This window comes from Pleurodeles waltl, chromosome 8, assembly GCF_031143425.1.
Source record: "Pleurodeles waltl isolate 20211129_DDA chromosome 8, aPleWal1.hap1.20221129, whole genome shotgun sequence".
Lineage (NCBI taxonomy): Eukaryota > Metazoa > Chordata > Amphibia > Caudata > Salamandridae > Pleurodeles > Pleurodeles waltl.
Window position 1 is genome coordinate 766183097 of NC_090447.1, and position 18912 is coordinate 766202008.

The window sequence follows — 18912 nt, forward strand, 5'->3', positions numbered from 1 at the left end:
AGAAGATATCAGAATTAGGAACACGAATGAAGCACATTTTTTGTTATTTATGTGTGTTGGAAGTAAATACTTGAATATGATCAAACATATGATAACACTAGGCGATGTAATTTCCACACATTTTCGTCTGTGCACTGCGTAGTTTTATTAGTAAAACTACGTCTATAAATGTGATGGTAATTTCAATTGAAAATGTGTTGTCTGTAATGCCAGTGTGCTTCCACTCCATGAATACTCCCCTCTACGCCACTCTCCTCTGCACCAATCTGCACCACTGCACTGCAGTCTACTCTCCACCACTCCACTCTTCGCAGTTGAACTCTGCCTCTTTACACTATGCCGCTCTACTCTTGCCACTCTATTCTTTGCCAATGCACTTTCCCCTTTTCTGCTCTTCACCACCACAACTGCATCACTTCAGTCTAGGCCACACCACTTTACTGTGCACCCCTGCACTCTACTCTGTAACACACTCAACTCTATGCCACTGAACGCTACATCAATCCAATGTACGCCACTCAAATCAACTCTGCACCACTATACTCTATGCCACTGCACGCTACACCAGTTTACTGTAAGCCATTAAACTCCATGCCGCTTTATGCAACTGCACTCTACTCTGCACCACTCCACTCTACTCTGCACCACTCCACTCAAGGGCACTTTTCTCTGAAACAATCTACTCTACACCACTGCACTGTACACCTCTACAATCTGCGCAACCCCACTCTGCTACTCCACTCTTCACCACTCTGCTTTAAACCCCTATACTCTACACCATTGCAGTCTAAACAACTGCACTCTGACACTGCAGTGTACTCAGCATCATTGTACTTCCATGACACTACTCTGACACTGTACTCCACTGCACTATACAGCACTATCCTCTACTCTGCACCATTCTATGCCACTCGACTCCACACTGCTCCCCTCTGCGCTTTTGCACCACTCAAATCTACGCCACTGCATTCTATGCCGCTTACCTCTTAGTCAGTCTGCTCTGCAACACTACGCCAATTCTACACCAGCCCACTCTGCTCTGTACCCCTCTAGTATATGCCACTTTATGTGTCTCCACACTATGCCACTCCAATACACAACGCTTTCTGCCACTCCACCCTCGGCATTCAACTAACACTCCACACTGCTTTTCTCTGCACCTCAAACATTTAGCCAAAGCTGAACCGCCAGGCTACTCTAACCTAATAGCTTTTGCATAGGCAAGACCAATTGGCTTCACCAATACTTATTTTTGGATAAGGTATTATTGCAATAAAACTGCACACTTTAGCCCACGAGACTGAAGTAAGCAAGTCTGCTTTTAGTTTTCTGAAGGAATATTTTTTTCTTTGCAGTTTGAAATGCTAACTGGTACTTTACCTTTCCAAGGCAAGGACAGAAAAGAAACCATGACGATGATTCTAAAGTGAGTATTTGCATTCCTGTATAGATGCGTACTACTTCCTCTTCTCCCCTTTCCTCCCCATCCATGAATTCACCATCTGCTGTTTTCTCGTCATGGTTCATTTGCCCTTAGTTTGATTTTTACACACTGTTGTTTTCTTTTATTAACCTTCTCCATGTTAGTCTACATGCGCCTTCACTTTTGAGTTCCTGTGCTTAATCTGGTGAAGCAGATTCCCAAGCAAAAATGCTCAGTATGTTATAAAGTAGAGACACCACTTAATTGCATTGTAAATAATACGGCCACGAAATCCGTTACATGTAAGGGAAATGATCCCATAATGCAGTATGTGATCGGTGTGTGAAATCATTCAAGAAACATTTCTTCACATTTAAGAAGTTCTAACATTAACATGCTGATGGATCGCGGATCACATGTCAGTGGTAGTGTTCAGTGTAGTATCAATCCATTAAGAATACATGCAACTTCCTCTCTGTATTACAAGCCCTGTCTACAGCTCTCAAATGGATGATCCATGTACTCTCAAGTAGTCTCAGTGCAAGTATTCTGTTGCCACCACGATGTAAAGACTCAACAGTATCAATCCCATGAAATTTTATATTGATCATGTCATACGAGTTGTGTTTTGTATTGTAGTGTGCTGCAAGAGGGTAGGTAATGTCATTGTTCTTAATGTCTCATAAGTGTTCTTGAATCCGTTTTTTAAGGGCCTGACAGTGCTCCCAATATAAATGCAGTTACAAAAACAAATGATTCAATACGCAATCAACATTTCATTCCAATTGATAAACCTGTCAGCTTCAACCTGTCTGCTAGTATTACATTGGAACTTCATAGTATTATCCTGGGCAAAATGGCAAACATTACAGAACCACATTTGTGAAATCCTTTTGGTGGTAAAGCCAACCATGTACGAGTAATTGGTTTCTGGAAACTTTGGCAGAGTATATTCTTAAGTGTCCTACCCTTCCATGTGTAGTGCTAGGGTTGGCAGAAATTGAACCTTCTAGAGTCCTATCCGACTTCTCCAATGTACTTCTGGTTTAATTGTTATCAGTGATAACTCTTACTTTGTGACTTTCACACTATGGTTTTCTTGTGGCATTTTCTTATGCTCTATGGTTTCTAAAGGACTAGAGCACTGTCCTTGTCCCTACGGTTCTAAGTACATTTGTTATCCTTTCCCACAGCGACGTACATGCAAATCTATTGGTTTGTCAGCTCTCATCGTGCATCTGCAATATACTAAATATTTTAGGTACCCCATCATAGTGTGGTACATATGGTAAATTCATGATGCTTTCCTTGTATTTGCAACTTCCCTTCTCCACGCTTATACTTGCATTCGTGTTCCCTCTTATCATGGGACTTTGGTGAATTTCATTACCATTGTGAGTTCACTTTTTTTGTTCTTACTTATCTCTCTCGTTTTTTACTCCGAATTGGGGTTCAAGTGTGATACATTTGGGTATTATGGCCTTTAAACAAGGCTTTTTCACTCTGCCACAGCTGGTCACGTGTACATGGGGGTTGAAAGCAATCCTGAGGTGATTCAGACCTTTTTTGTGTTATTCTTGGTGAATCATGAATTGTTTGTTTGTTTCTGTTGTGGTATTATCAATTATACTCAAAAGTAACATGATTTTGTATATACATTGTTTGTAACCTAGAGAAAGTCCAAGAAATGAAACACGTGTTGGCTACTGTTCTGTGAGGATATTGTCATATTTACAGAGAATCCTTTGGAGAACTTGAAGGATAAACAATTTAAAGAAAATAATACCATCTGACTTTTGGACTTGTTATTGATATCTTTTACATCATTGAATATCCACTAGCGGAGGGTAGCATGCGAGAGGGGTAGTGACAACCTACATACTAAGAATGAGACTCAATTTTCGCAGACTATTTTTTTTTCTATTTTTTTTTTTTTGTTTGTTTGGTTTTTTTTAACCAGTTTCCACTTTTGGTTTAAGAAACCACCAATGTGTTGGAGTTCTGTAATGTAATGCGCCTATTCTGACCCAACTGATTGTTGAAAATGTGTACATTTTGTTCTTATTCTTATGTAACCATCTTTGACCTTAATTCACTTTTGGGTTGATTGCCTTTAACCTGAAACCCAATAGTAAATGTTTGCAGAACTGCTTAAAGTTTTTTGATGGACATTGGGCTCTCGATCTGCAAACACTTAAGTAATCGAAGAACTGGACCTACAATAAGATTATGCAACCCATAAAATAGGTATTGTTTTGTTTAATTACAGTGTACATTAATAGTCATACCAGAAACTAAAACAAGTTTACCCTAAAAATAGTTGACAAAGTAAAAATGTAACTTAATAAATTGAGAATAAACAGTTCTACATCTAACAGTAGTCATTATTACCCGCAAAATTGCCTTTGTTCTGCAGTAGATATGATCTGACAGTATTTGTAGGAGTAACCAGTATTTACATACTACTTGTGTTTTATTTTTCACAGAGCCAAACTTGGAATGCCTCAGTTTCTCAGCGCTGATGCTCAGAGTCTTTTAAGGATGCTCTTCAAAAGAAACCCTGCAAACCGATTAGGTAACTTTGTATTTCAAGCTTGCAGTAAGAGGCTGATTTTTAATGGGCAGACATTTCCTGGTCCTACATGTAGGGCTCTACTTTTCAATGTTAATGTACACCTTATGCTGGTAAATTACAACCTTCATTTCTGGATTGAGGCTGTTGGCCGCATTGTACCTCTCTGAAACATTCATGCTGTAGGTCCCCTAAATCAAGCTTTTCCAATTTAGAAGTATTCTTTTCTAAAATAAGGATGTCAGTCGTCCACAAGTAGTCTTCTCAGTCCTCCTTTTGTAACTGCCTCGTTAATCGGGCCTAGTTTGGGTATCCTAACCTATTTATTTTAAAAACATATAGAAGTCTAAATTTCACATGCTGAATTTATTTTGTAATTCTGTGTTAAGAAAGGGCCATTAGTTTGATTTAATACTTTTATTATTCCAAAGCGACACATACCTAAATATATTCAAGGGTGTCTTGACTTTATCTGTAGAGAAAGAGCATAAGAAGTATTAATTTCATATTTTCAACTTCAATTTGATTTATTGTAAGAGCTGCTAGAATGTGGTCAGCTAGAATGTGGTAAGAGGACAGCAAATGCTTTCAATTGTTAACCATGAAGGAGAATTGATGTCTGCCTTGGCATATTTGGAAAACTGTCCAAAAGCCATAAACATCTGTCACACCTAGGCCACCCAGCTGTTTGAGCAATGTTTTAAACGAGATTCTAGTCTTCAAAAAATATGGTTACACTCATAGGACTGTTTTAGTTAGAGGAAAAGTAAAGTGCACTCGTCAAAAAAATTAACAAATACTGTGATCATAATTTTCAGTGATTCACTGATCTTCCCCGCCCCCCCCAAAAAAATAATAGAAACAATTGTAACATATTTTGAGGATCAGGCTTCTAGTAAGTTCTAAACTTTGGAAAAGTAACTTTCTCATTGTATTGCGCCAAATCCTGCAGAACTATATCCCTAGATACTTGATATACAAGGCTTACCCTTGAAGACCAGTATCCTCTATTGCATTTGAGGGATATAGTTTTTTTATGGCAGAACCTTGGATTTCTTTCTAGTAAATATTTTCCTGAAGACCACTAAATATTCATGAACTATCAGTAGAGGAGGTATGAATTTATGGGGCTCTGGAGTAAAGGTGAGACCAGAGATTGCTGGTATCTTTAGACTACAATTAAGAAAGGTGCCACTTTATGAATTCCTGAATCAGAGGCGATAGAGGAGATCACCAAATTATTCCTGATCTTGCAAAGGAACAGAAATGTACTTGGGAGGAATAGAATGTGCAACAAAAGGCATCCCTTTCTCGTTCTCTGATAAGATGAAAAGTTTTGTTGACCCAGTTTTTGGCAATTGGATTATTGAATTGTCTTATGCCCATCTGAATGTGTTAATCAAGTGTAAATTTCTATAGCCCTAATCGAAGAAAGATCCAAGAGCCGCCTGTCAAAGGCTTTATCTGTGTCCAGAAGGACACCTAACCCTGGTCAATCCACATTCTTAGCATTTTCTATAATGTGGCAGAGCAAACGGGTATTACTGCTGGCCAGTCTGCCTTCTAGGATACCCGTCTGTGAACAGTGCATGACAGATTGTAAGACTGATTCCAGTACAGGGACCTTTGCATAGCTTTTACAATCTGAAGTTTTCAGAGAACTGAGTATGTATTATTTTTTGTGAGCTTTTGGTCCTTGTCCTCTAATGTAAGACCTCGATGGTGTTTGCTGCTGCAGACGTTTACATTTTACCAGTAAATGCATAATGGTGAAAGAGGGACCCGGGAGTACAATTATAGAATCAAAACTAGTCGTAATTTGTATTGCCTATGAATTTCAGGACCCTCAAACAGCCTGTTCAATAGTATTTTAATAGTTCCCTGACATTATTGGTTAATGCAAGGAGATTGTTTGAATAAATAGTTATCAAATTTCCTCTGAGACTGACACTTTTGGAGAATGATGTTGTGAAATGTAATTCATATATTATTGGTGAACATGGACCTCTCCACTGATTTAATGATTTACTCTTTGTTTTAAAGTTTAAGCAAGACCGCTGACACCCCTATTCAATGCGCACATCATCTTAGCAGTCTCATTTTTCACCCAAGTATGGGCCCTTCAGCTAAGAATTTAATTTTATTCATATTTTAAACTACTAAGTTCCTAAACTTCCTGTAAAAATTTACTCTGAATATGTATCTCTTCTATGTGTTTCATTTCTTTTCTCAGAACAAGATAATTTATGAATAAACTCTATTGTTCTTGGTCATAGTACTAATTGTTGCCGAATGGGTACCGCCAATTGATTCTCCCTGGGCTTTTCATTTTTGAACTTTACTTTTAGAGAGCCTAACTACCTAAGCGTAGCTCCCCGTAAGTTGACCATAAATGGACCGAGGGTGCTAAACTCCAGTATCCACCTTTCAAGATAAGGCTGCTGCTGCTCAGCCAAGGTATCGGCCTCTGTCGTATTTACACTTGGGCACAAGTGTGAGGCTACCGCTTTGTGCAGCCCATTATCTGCTCGCAGGTAGCCTTTCGCAGAAGGGATCCTTCAAGAATGGATACTGCTCTGGAGTTGTTCTTATATTGTGAGTGGGCATTCATAGTGTAGGTGTGCAGGGCTTAGCAAAGGTCTGTGGTGCTTAACCTGTGTTCCACACTACAGGCAACATTTTTGCTAAAGTACAGTATTGCGAAACTTGGGCGTATAGGGTGCATTAAGGTATTAATCCCAGAGTACACATGCACCAGAGTGTAGGTCCACAATCTCTTACATCTTATCTACACTCCTGATTATACTTAAATAATTGTCATGTTCAGGAACCCTCTCACCCCTCCCCCCTCCCCTCCCCCACGGGTCAAGTAAATTTCTCGGATGTCCATCAGGAGAATCAAAGGCTTCCCCACACAAAGGAGTCATTAGCAATGCTTGACCCAGTTCATGGGAAAGGAATGGGGTGTGAGGCAATCTGTTAATTAGTTTATCGCACCTGAGCTGGGATTGCCTAAGTCCACAAAAACTAAGCAGGATGGCCTGCTCTCTGGAGCCCAACACAGGAGGGGCCCTCCTTTAAAGAGCTTTGGAGGGAAGGGATTAGGCAGCTGTCAGCTAGAAGAATCTCTCAGGAAAGCTTTATTTCCATAGACAACTTTAAGTTGCTGTATTGGAATGCTTCATAATACTGGGAAGGACAGTTGGGGCACGGTTGGAGTGATCATGTGGCACTCTAAGTTTGGCCCACTGGCGACTTGCTTTTAGAACTTACCACCCCCACTTAAAAACACCTGCACATGGGAGCAACAGATAAGAAGCCACTTGACCTAGGAGCAACAGTGGTGAAATGATGCTGAGCTGGATGGAGAAGCCACCTGATACCACTGCAAGGTTGGACTAAGTGACTTTGATGCTCTCTGACCCCCCAGGATTAGGTTGGGTCTTTCAAGGGCTAGTGGTGCTGACCCTTTTATCCCCTCTGAGTAATAGTTAGGTGAATGACCCTGCTGGGGGACCATCTGTGGGTCTCCTGAGACGTCTGTGAACTGATCCTGCAGCTGTGTGACCTCCCATCATAATGGTTAATACTGACATCTCTGGGAAGGCATGGAAGGTGTTCTACTTTTTGGCTGCAGAGGGCCTGCTCCAATGAAAAAACACAATCAGGAGAAGAGAGCACAAGATGCCCAGGAAGAGGACAGGTGTATGCAGGGAACCATAAAACCAAGCTCACACAACAAAAGACCCCCCTTAGGAGGTCAGGAACCTGTCAGTGGTGGTACAGCTTGCCACTGGGAGCAAAGTGAGGCCAACAACAGACAGATTGCTTCTGGAGACCCAAAATACAGCTTGGTCCTTGGTCCCTGGTCCCCTGGGAGGACTGCACACAGAACAAAGTGCATAGCTGATTGTCTATATCCATAAAGTATTTTACCTGGGGGGGGATTGTCTGTGGGGCTCCCTCTCTGAACTGTTCCTGACCCCGTGTACCTTATCTCCTGTGGTGCGCCACAAGAGTTACCAGCTCCTGTGTTGCAGCAAAAGAAGACTGCTGCGCACAGGGAGCTGCCTGGGTCTGCAGCGGCCTTTGGGTTCCAAAAACGAGTTGACTATTCTCCTACACTGCTTCATGGCCACATTACGATACCCTGAGCCTAAATAAAAGGAATCTCCAGTTAACTAGCTTCTGCTGGTTTTGGCCTGGATTCTGCTGGTGCATCCTGGGAGAGGGACTCCAGGCTGCTAAGTTGGGTCCATGAGGTCCATCTTTGGGAGAACCTAGAGAATATTGGTACCAGCCTGTAAACTGACCCGCCAAAGGTGCATCACCGGTCAGGTTCATCTTGCCGGTTTACCCAACTGGGAGCAGCTTGACTTCTAGAAACCAATGCCGAGGAGCAAGCCTTCACCGTCAAGGCCCTCTGTTCCCTCAGGCTGGCCTTACCATAGACGAGGAAAATCTTCAAAAAAAGACTACATCCGAAGATAAAGATTTGACTGGGTCAAACCTGATCCCTGTATCGGACTGCGCTCCATCGCGAATGGCCTTAACGTTTGACACTGACCCTGTCTAGCACAAACAGACGTCCACAGTTGGTGCTTCGTTTAAAAGCTAATTTCTTCTAAAAATATTATCTCCGGTTTCCTAAAATAGATCTTTGTGTAGTGTCATTAGCAGAACCCCTTTCACAGGGCCTTGGGGCATTTGGGGGTTACTGGGTCCAACCGTGATGATTAAGGCCTTTTGCTTCTGATTTCCTCGGCCTGACCTTCTATGGATCCTGCTCAACTGTGCCAAGTACCAGGTCAGCACTTGACTTGCAGTGGTAGTTATGGTCAAGAAGTCAAGGCTCCTTGGGTGGATGTAGATTGTTATTTGTAACTCTACTTAGGCAAAGAAGCGTGACATTCAAGTGCAACTGCACAGTCCCCTTGAGAACGGGGCTCTGGTGGTTGTTAAGCAAATCCCTTTCCTACACTCATTTGTTTAACGGGTTCAGGGTTATTCCTCCTTCACTGGCGGTTGCATCAGAGAATGCAAACTACTAGGCTGGAATGCAAATTATTAGGCCATATGAAAGAGTACTCCGTTTTGACACCTTAGGAAGTTAGTAAAAAGTGTCCGTGGTGGTGCTGCAGCACTGTTAGCAGAGAGTTCCCCCGAGGCCCAACTGGCCCAGTTCTTGTCTTATCCGTTCTTACAGCACAGAAGAGTTGAATAGTGCAGCAGACGCCTTCAACTGGGCACCTGTGAGCTCTCAGTTCAGAGAGGTCAGGCTGCTTGTGGCCCATATGTCAGCTCCTGGCATTGCATTCGGTCTCTGGAGTGGCGCTGCCGGGCGTTTCTCAGATGTCAGAGCTTTATCCAACATGAGTGGGGAATCCTTTCTTCAGTTCCCAACTGGAGCCAGTGAGTATGCATTGTTGTCCTCTGCCTCTCTGGCAGTCCTTTGTGGTGAGTTGGGAGTAATTCCCTCCTAGCACAGATCCAACTGCATGTCGTAGATGCAGTCTCAGATCCTTTGACAACATTGGTACTGGCAGCCCCTTCTGGCATATGGGGTTACAGCAAACCGTTGTGATACGGACGCAGGGTCTTCAAGCCTCAGCGCCCCGGCGCAGACAATCAGTAGGGTTGGTACTGCTTGAAATGATGCTATACCAGTGGCACCCGCATGCATACGGGGTCACTACAGCGCAATGGTATGGGTGTAGCACGACTCACATAGCATTCACCACATGGCTGTTTATGGTGGCACTCCCTTGGCTTATGGGGGTATCAAGCAAAATCCTACACATGGGCAATGGCTCGAACTTTGCACAGCTAAATCCTCACACCTCGCACAGGTAGTCCTCACTACTGGACCTTGCTCCCTTCAGTGCTATCCTCTTCCTCACAGGGCGCACTGGTCTTGGCAAACAGGCAGGTGATGGTACTCCGGAGTAGGTGACCTTAGTTACCCTAGGTGGTGTGCCCTCACCCAGCATGGAGACTAGCAGGCATTGGCCCCCAATCCTGGTCACAGGCTTACTTACCTTCTGCAACACCTCTGGTAGAGATTATCTCTAGCTGCAGATTCCTTACCACCCCACCCATCCTTTCTGCTCTGCAAACTGATTTCATTTCTAGGAGCAGGGACTCCCCTTTCAGAGCCTTAGTTATGAGACACCAGTAGTCCGTGTTCTTCAAGGCTCTGGGCTTCTGCCGAGGAAAGTCGTGAAAAGAAACTGACATCAGCACACCTCAGTGGCGCCTATATAGTACCCGCAATGTTGTATCCAGAACTGGACATTAAAGCACATTGTGGCTTTATTACGTGGAGGGCTTACAACCCCATCAACTAATAACCCAGTTTCCTGCACCTTTCCTTTTCAAAAGAAAAGGCACTGATTGGACAACGATTTGAGATTTGCTTTTCTGGGGGTCACTAGCTCACACTTTCGCCTCTGAGTAGGCCTTGCACGGCTCTGCTTCTTTACCCCAATGTGTCAAGACCATTACAGACATTACCTGTGAAGGACTCTTATCTGAAATTAAAAATATTTATTATGAACCTGAAGATTTGAGACTGGGCTATGTCTCCTTTCCCATGTTGTTAAAGATGTTTGAACATCAAAGTGGTTAATTTGTCCTTGATCGCTGTAAGTTATGTAGAAAGTCAAAACCATGATTATCAATGCCCCTGTTGTACAGCATCAAACCTACAGATGGCAAGGTTGGCACCTAACTAACCTGTTTCTGTGAGTATGGACAAAGTAACACCTAGGATACTTTGTGTACTAAGTATTTTGACCACGTTGTTTTGGGATGTATGTTGGGTGACAACAGCTTTTCTGCTTGCCTGGCTTGAGAACCAGCTAAATAGTCAGGGTATGTAGTGCCATCTGTTGGTATGGCATTTAGTTAAATAATATAAATTCATTTTTTTTATTATTTCATAGAACAATTATGCGTTTTGAATAATTGTGAAGACCTCCTAAAACAACTACGAAACCTCCTGAATTCCTTAATATTTGCTGATAAGCTGTAGAAATTTTCATAGACCCTTGAACTTTGCAGCTGCCTTGTCAAAGTGGAAGACATCAAAGCAATGTGTATGTGAATGTATAGTGATTTGTTTTTTCCCCATTTTAACAGGTGCTGGGCCAGATGGAGTGGAAGAAATTAAGCGGCATTCGTTTTTCTCCACGATAGATTGGAATGTAAGAAGCTCCTATTTTTTTTTTTAAAGAGTAATTGTGATTAATGTTTACTTTGTTAAAACAAAATGAATTGTTATTTAAATGTTATTAATGTGCATTTTCTAGAAATTATACAGAAGAGAAATTCAACCACCCTTTAAACCTGCAACTGGTGGACCCGAGGACACTTTTTATTTTGATCCAGAGTTCACTGCAAAAACCCCCAAAGGTAAGAAAGCAGCAATCCACTTGTAAAATTTACTTTTTTTGTTTTACTTAGAGATGCACTATGTGGTGAACTGTTGCTCACCTTTGTGGGGCAGTAACTATTTGCTGTACTAAACCAAACATATAGGTGCAGAAATAGTGGCTAGCATATGTGGGGAAAAAATGCTTTTCTTATGAGAACTCAAACATAATGAACTACACTAATGCTATCATCGCCAGTGCAACTTAGCACATATTGTTGTTTTTCATTGCATTCAGTCATTATTATAGTATGTGTTCTTATTGGGCAGCATAAGTGGAGGTACAAAGCTTAGCTACCAATGGCTAATAGCTTTTTCAGTGGCTCTGCCTCTTCCAGTCCATCAAGCTTCTGTCATTTTCGTCCTTCATTTACTGAATGCAGCTGATGCCATTGTGAAGAACAGCACTATGCAGATAAGTGGTTAAATAATTGAAAGCCTTGGGTAGCACTGCTACCAACAGTATATGTCCAGGTTCAGATATAGCTGATAGGGGTGCCTGTGAAGGTGGTTCAGCTGATGGTATTTTTGAATATGAAGACTACATCTTGGGGCTTGTGCTGATGGCTTGCCTCGCAATCTTCTAGCCACCTGGAATAGTGTAGCTCTATCTCGTGCAGTATATGGGTTTAGCCATGTTTCTACAAGGAAGAACAAGTCCGAACTGCAGTAGTGCAGTGGGCCCCATATCTCTGTGGTGTTTGGTGAACACGTGAGTGAGGAGCATGCTTGTGAGTTTGGCTTGTTGTATGGTTGGTGATTTATCTCTGTGAGGGTGGCTGGTTTATGTGAATGAGGTTCTGGGTGCTGCTGATGCAAGAGTGGTAGATGTATGGAAGAGTACATAAGAACTTGCAGAAAGTGCATGTGAACTGTCTTCTTGGCTTCTGTAGTGCTGTGGGGCAGCAGAGTAGCGGCCTAGAGTACAGAGGAGCTTAATACAGTAGCAGTGTCTAGGGGGGAGAACTGGTGTACCTGGTGCTGAATGCGGTCCATGCATGGACGGGCACAGACGGTTTGCTTTTGATGTGCCACTTAGTGTCCACGCCCCAGCGTCATTAAGTAGATCGTGGCAGGGTGGCGGGGCACAACAGGTGGTGAGCAGGAAATCAGTGATGTAATTTCCTGTACAAATGGATGATTTTATTTTGCACGTGCTGGTGTCTGTGGTCATCCTTAGTTTTAATTTATTGCTTTAATTTCCCACATATTGGCAATGTGCATGTGACTGGGCAGATATTATGTAGAGTATTTTGTTGGATTCCCATCAGTGCCCTAGTTAAAGGAACGAGAATGCAGAGGAAGCTTGGAGGGATTAGCAGTGGTGTGTGTTTGGGCTATGCCTGCGCCTTTGTCATTAAATGTAGCTTTGGCATTGATATTTCAGTGAGCATAGAAGTGGCAAATTTCACACACATGTACCCAGGAAGGACATTGAATAAAACATGAAAGGTGATGTAATTGATTTTTCAAAATTGAAAAATGTATTGCAGAATTGATGTGTGTGCTTTACAGAATACTAAAACAGAAGGATAATAAGACATAAGGAGAGGGAGCACTTTATAAGCTGTATATAATTTGTGATCGCTTGACTTTTTTCCAGACTCTCCTGGCATTCCTGCTAGTGCAAATGCACATCAACTATTCCGAGGATTTAGTTTTGTAGCCATTTCTTCAGAGGATGACAATCAAACGTTGCAGTCAGCTGGAGTGCACTCCATTGTTCAGGTGAGGTATTGTAATGTGGCATTATTGGTCTTGCAAAGCTTCGAAAGCAGCAGTTTGCCCCTGACAGATTGTGTTTATGGTGATAAGATTACATGTTGTTTTGATTGTCAGTGACTTTCTTTTCTTGGTAGGCTTCATGCAATAATTGGTCCCGAGTGATGCACCTCAGCCAGCCGGTCTCCTTTGTTTTGGAGATATTCTCTGGCAACTCTTGCTTTGTGATTCAGTAGATGTTATTTGCAGGACTGGGTGAAGTGGATGCCATAGAATGATTCCAGAATTCAATAGACACACATCTTCAACATTTGAAAAACGGCTTGGTTGACAAGTGTCTACATGAATGTAGTACACTGATAAGTACTGACTGTTTGAATGGGGGTGGTCTAACATGTTTAGCATTGTATCATACTAGTCACATGCATTGCAATAGTCTTCATAATCCCGCTTGGATTTCTCAGTGTATTTGCCATTCGCACTGTTAAAGACCTACTTTTAAATATTAGTCAATACAGCTTGTGTGCCAAAATGGGGTTGATAGGCATATGTCTTTCCTAGGTGTCATTTTAAGATTTAATGTCACCCATTGTGCCTTCAGGAGTTCTCAGATGGAGCTCTGCACTCTATAGATGTTTGTAGTTTTTCAGAAGAATTTTCACAAAGACAGCCGCAGCATCATATATTTGGTGTGGGGCTCTGTTATAAGGTTTTCTCAGCATGGAATAACTTTATTTCATGGTGTAACCAGGAGATAGAGGAAGAGGGTGACAGGGACTCTTCTTGGGTCTATCAGTTAGTGGCTAAGCCATACAGTGTCTAACTCTTTTCCTTTCTTCTCCACGCCAGAGAATGCCTGATGGGGAGTTTCTAGGCCATGGTCTAGACAATAAGTTGTACTTTGCTGTAGCCACCAGATTGTATGGGTGTTGGTGAATGATGACTTTCCAATCGGTGAAAGATTTCACGTGAGACTCCAGTGAAGGTGATTGTGTCATGAATGTAGGCATTGCTTATATTTCAATGTACCTATTTTAAGACCAAGGCACAGGACAAGGAATAGGATTTCCAAACCTGCAGAACCAGTGCTACCTGTTGTGGGACTGCCCTAACCTGGTGCCCTTCACTTTGATCCCACTAGCTACTGGTGAAATCGGACATGGAGCACAACTGTTAGCTCCTTCCAAGGATAGTAGAAAATGTAACACCTAGTCTATATTTTGTAAGAATGATAATAAATTAAGAGGTGTTTCAAGAGGTTCCAGCAGATTCATGGAAATCGCCAACATTGTTTTCCAACTTCATGTACTTTCTTACAAGCCCATGTCTAGGGAATTCAGATTTAACATTGGTCAGGTTCTGTGGTGAACTCCAAACATAGTCTATGAAAGAACCATAGCAAGTATTTTCTGTCCCTAAATCTCCATTAGTATTTGTTTCAATATATTGGTCTGTTAGATAGATAGGTATGTAGATAGATACAAAAAATATCTCTCTTGATGCGGGCTCAGACATCTGCTCACACCCTGTATGCTCAGGCCATTGTGATTTATACATTGGAAATGCATAAATGAGATTTTACTTTGCCAGACCAGGCAATTCTTTTTTTGTGGCCTTCAATCAAGCAAGGAATTATAAGATGGGTGTTAACTTGAGTTAAGTGCTTAGCAAAATGTATAGAAGCCTACATAGAACAACACTGTTATGGATCATTAGCCAAGCTGTGACTAACAACATATTGGAACACCTGTATATAATCGTTGGCCAACATAGAGATAGGTTCTTTCTCTGATGAATACTTCTAACCGCTGGTGCCTCCCTTTGTGAATATACCCAAAGTATCAGACTGGATCTTAAAACTTTAAAATCTGTACTCCTGCACGCCAGTGGCAACATGCTGCTTCCACTGATTGCAGTACCTTCAAGAAGTAACAAACAGCTGCAAATAAGCGTCACCAGTGTGTGCTGTTGGTTACCTTCTTTCCACTTGTTCCAGCACAGATTCGGAGATTCTCCTTTGATTTTTGTGTGCAAAGGAAAGTGCTCCCCATCCAAAAAAATACAACTAGGTGTAAACGGTGCAGGGGTTGTCACAAACAGATTCCTGTGATGGACCATCACAAAGTCTGTTTCTGATACAAGGGGTCTGCACACAACTCCGGGGCGTTGCACAGCTGCACCTTGATGAACCTGAAGGCCTTGATTAACTGTGAGGATGAACTTAACATCCCTGAGCACAAGAAGACTCCACACCGCAGCCATTCTCCAAACGGGCTCATTCTACTGACTCCACAGCTGCGCTAACTCCTGAACAGTGCAACCAAAGTTGACACTTTGATGTATCAAAATACTAGTTACAGCAAGACCGACTTGGGTCTCAATTCAAAGTTAATGTAATTTGTTGCAGTGTTCAGCTTTTACAGAACTGCCACCTTTAAAACTCCTGTGCCTTCACAGGCACACATGGAGCCTGTTCCACGAGACAGCTTTCTGTTCTCCTTGAGAGTCATACCAATGTCTCAGGTAGGGGGAACAATAAGGGTTTGCAGGCCCTTGAGGTGTTATCTCCCTCTTGCAGGAAGCCACCACTGCTGTGCATCACCAGGACCCGACAAACAGATTTATACTCTACTTCACTGAGCAAAGGGTTGCTGTCAGGGAGTTGCCAGGACCCTCAGAGGATTAATTATTGACCCAGGAAGGATTGGCCTGTGACCGCAGCACTGGGCAACTAGTAGTCTAATCACACAGCTAGACTTTGGTAAGACTGGAGAGCACTTGGCGGGTCATCGACCCTGCAGCCAGGACCTTGTCACCATCTTCGTGGACCGAGGAATCCCAGCAAAAACATCCCAGTCAACCACATCTCATCTACAGCATCCTTTATCCCTTGCATCAGGATCACTTCCACTGGAAAAGCCTCCATCAGTTATAAGTGCCTGGAACTGACTGAGGATTGCTTTCCCTGTTGAGCTAACTGTTCTTGAGGCCCTGGTAGGCCCCCCTGATTGGCTCCTGACTGGAGTTGGTCACCTAAAGTGACTCCACGTAACCACATTAAACCTAGCCCAGCTTCTTACAGAAAACGTTACCAAGTGTCAAATTCGTTGAATTTGCCAGTGCTTGACTGTAGTAAAGTGAACTGCCTTGAGTTATTAATCCTTGACAAATCTGTCTTCGGAGCAGTCTGGTGGATCGTTTTCTTTTTGGTGTCTATATTTATTTAAAAATAGGATTTGCTTGTGACATACTTGTGAAATCTCTTGCAGTTAAACAAAAAATTAAATCTTAAAAGGGGTTTACATCCCAGCCCGCCCATTACTTACCATTCATAGGCTTCGCGTTCACACTCATTTTCTGGCATCTCACTGGTCAGTAGATCAGTCATGTCATTAAGTTTCACTTCAAGTTTCCTCTGCTGTACCCTGGAGCTTGGACTATGTACTGTTTCCAGCCAGCGGCTACTTGCTGGCGGCCAGTATCCTTCCACTAACCTTGCGCTTCTGAGTCGCTTTTCATTTTTACTTTTGTCCACACACTCCGAAGGTACTAGCGCGCTTTTCATGATGAGCCGGTTGCATTACACACGGACACAATCATTTTTAGGCACAGAGAGATTAAGTTATTTGCCCAGAATTACAGGATGTTGTTCTGCCGAGACTGAAACCCGGTTTGAATAATGGGGGGTTGGGGAGGGTGTGTCAGGGTCCAGCGGGAGGTGTTGCTGCATTGTGAGAGCAGAAGCTGCTCCAGCCGCGACAAACACCTATCTTTTGCATAATCATTTTTTCACTCCACAGTTTAATTCCCCAGTTTGAATTTAGCACATATGTAAATTAGTTGATGGCTGTGCAAAATTGCACGTAGTTAGGGCTTGTGTCTTCACTTCAAAGCATCATGATGTCCCTCTAAGCCACGTTGTTATATAGCCACTTTATTACGCTTTGGCGCCACACATGTTAACCTTGGCACCACACGTTAACCTTGTTGTGAAAACATGCTGCTGTTTAAAAACCTACAGTGAAAATGCAATTACTAGGTTTTTCCTGCAAGCGTGTTTTGACATGCTGGTAAATTAAAATGCCATGCTTGCTTTAAGTTGAACGCGTGTCCCCTTAGGAGTTATCCACCATGATGGGGGTCATGACCTGGTCTTTTTAACACCAACCAGGAACGTCATGCCAATTAGCTATAGATTTCCAGAACTGCAAGACGCTGAGGGCTCCCAAGGGACGGGATCATGCCCATGCTGAACATTTCCATTAATTACCACAATACTGGAATAACATTAGAGTCTAGGATGGTTTTTATGAAAAATCACAGTGGCCTCACTAGTATTAGGAATGCGAGCATTGACAAAGCCAATATTTTCACTTTTGTATTCTTGTATTGTGAGGGGATACCATGCCACCATTTTAGAAATGAAACAACTGCTGTCTCTGATAACTTGTGCTACTACTGCAGGAAAATGACAATATTTGCAGGCGCTTGCTGCTCACGTTGAAAGAAACTGGACACTGAGGTGAATGAATATCGTTTTTTTAAATTTATTTTTTGTAGCTTGATATAGCTTGAAGGCCTGAGAGCTTTACATGTGTGCCAGATTCAATTTTAGGTTTCGACTGCACAGTGTTAGCAACATTTCTTACAACTAAACAAAAAAAGAAATCTGAGACTTTTAGCTGTAGCTTCTTTACCTTTGAATTCTACCCAGGCGTCAGACTGGATCTGGGAGATTTTCCTGAGCAGTACTCCTCCATGCAGGTAGGTGGTGTTGATCGACTCTGCTCCAGCCACGCTGACATCAGTTCTTTTATTTCCGCGCTAGCCATTGCTGTTCTGAAGAGACCTACCCCTAAGTTGTTTTTGAGTGGTCTTTTTTTCGACTTTTTTTTAAACTCTTTTTTTGAGACTTTTCTCCTGGTGTGTCAAGGGCTGTCTTCTAGGAAGACCAGTTTCAAGCCCTGCAGATCTTGTCATTGGACGATGACCGTAATGGATGCAAACCTCCTGTGTTTGTAGTTTTTGGAGCGAGACCATGACCCAAGTCGTGCTCTGAGTGCCGGGCCATGCGTCGGAAGGCTTTGAGGGAGCAGTTCCTATAGCTGATGGCAGCCTGAACACAACTCCGTGGCGACTGAGGTCTTGGTCGAGAGGAAGGTCCTGGGACTGGTTGCGGAGTCTGAAATAGTTGTCGTCCCATTCGAAGTCTTCAGGATGATCTGGTAAGTCAAAGCATAAGAAGAAAATTAAGAAGTCTAAGTGCTCTTAGTCTTGTCCTCATCTGTTGGCTGTCGTGACAAGGGCGCGTCAACATTCTAGTCCTTGTTCTGGTGAACCTCTGCTTGGGCTGACTCCATATCTCCCCAAATTTCCGGGAGCCGGAGCGATACCTGCTCAAATAAAAGAATTCTGAGGCCATATGCCTCATGTTTTGGCAGTCTGACCCTGCTGAAGCGCCTTTGGGCCCTATGAGATCAGAGGGGCCCTCTTCTGGTTCCGCACCGGTGGCTCTGGTGCAGAGTGGCTCCCAGGAATCCAGTCCTGGATCCGGGCAAGCGCCGGTTGCTCCACCGGAGCCTTCCCTGACACCAGTCCTGCTGCTGACACTTCCAGCCGACGCCCAGTGCTAGCGCCATCCCCATTGTTCTCTCCAACTCTGACACGAAACTGGATGGGCATCGCCCGACTCGGGCAGTAGCTTTGCCTCCTCGCTCAGATAAGGAGTCCTATTTCTCTGGGCTAGGACTCAGGGAAGAATGG

General features: G+C 42.9%; 1 protein-coding gene across 2 annotated transcripts in view; it reads left to right on the forward strand.

Moving 5' to 3' along the window:
* The window catches only part of RPS6KA3 (ribosomal protein S6 kinase A3), a 540094-nt gene that overhangs the window by 237128 nt on the left and 284054 nt on the right, over positions 1 to 18912 (forward strand). For both annotated transcript variants that reach the window (XM_069205007.1, XM_069205008.1), the window contains exons 10-14: positions 1356 to 1426; positions 3910 to 3998; positions 11136 to 11200; positions 11306 to 11408; positions 13031 to 13155. In XM_069205007.1, the coding sequence (XP_069061108.1) occupies positions 1356 to 1426; positions 3910 to 3998; positions 11136 to 11200; positions 11306 to 11408; positions 13031 to 13155 (453 nt within the window). The remainder of the gene's footprint in view (positions 1 to 1355; positions 1427 to 3909; positions 3999 to 11135; positions 11201 to 11305; positions 11409 to 13030; positions 13156 to 18912) is intronic.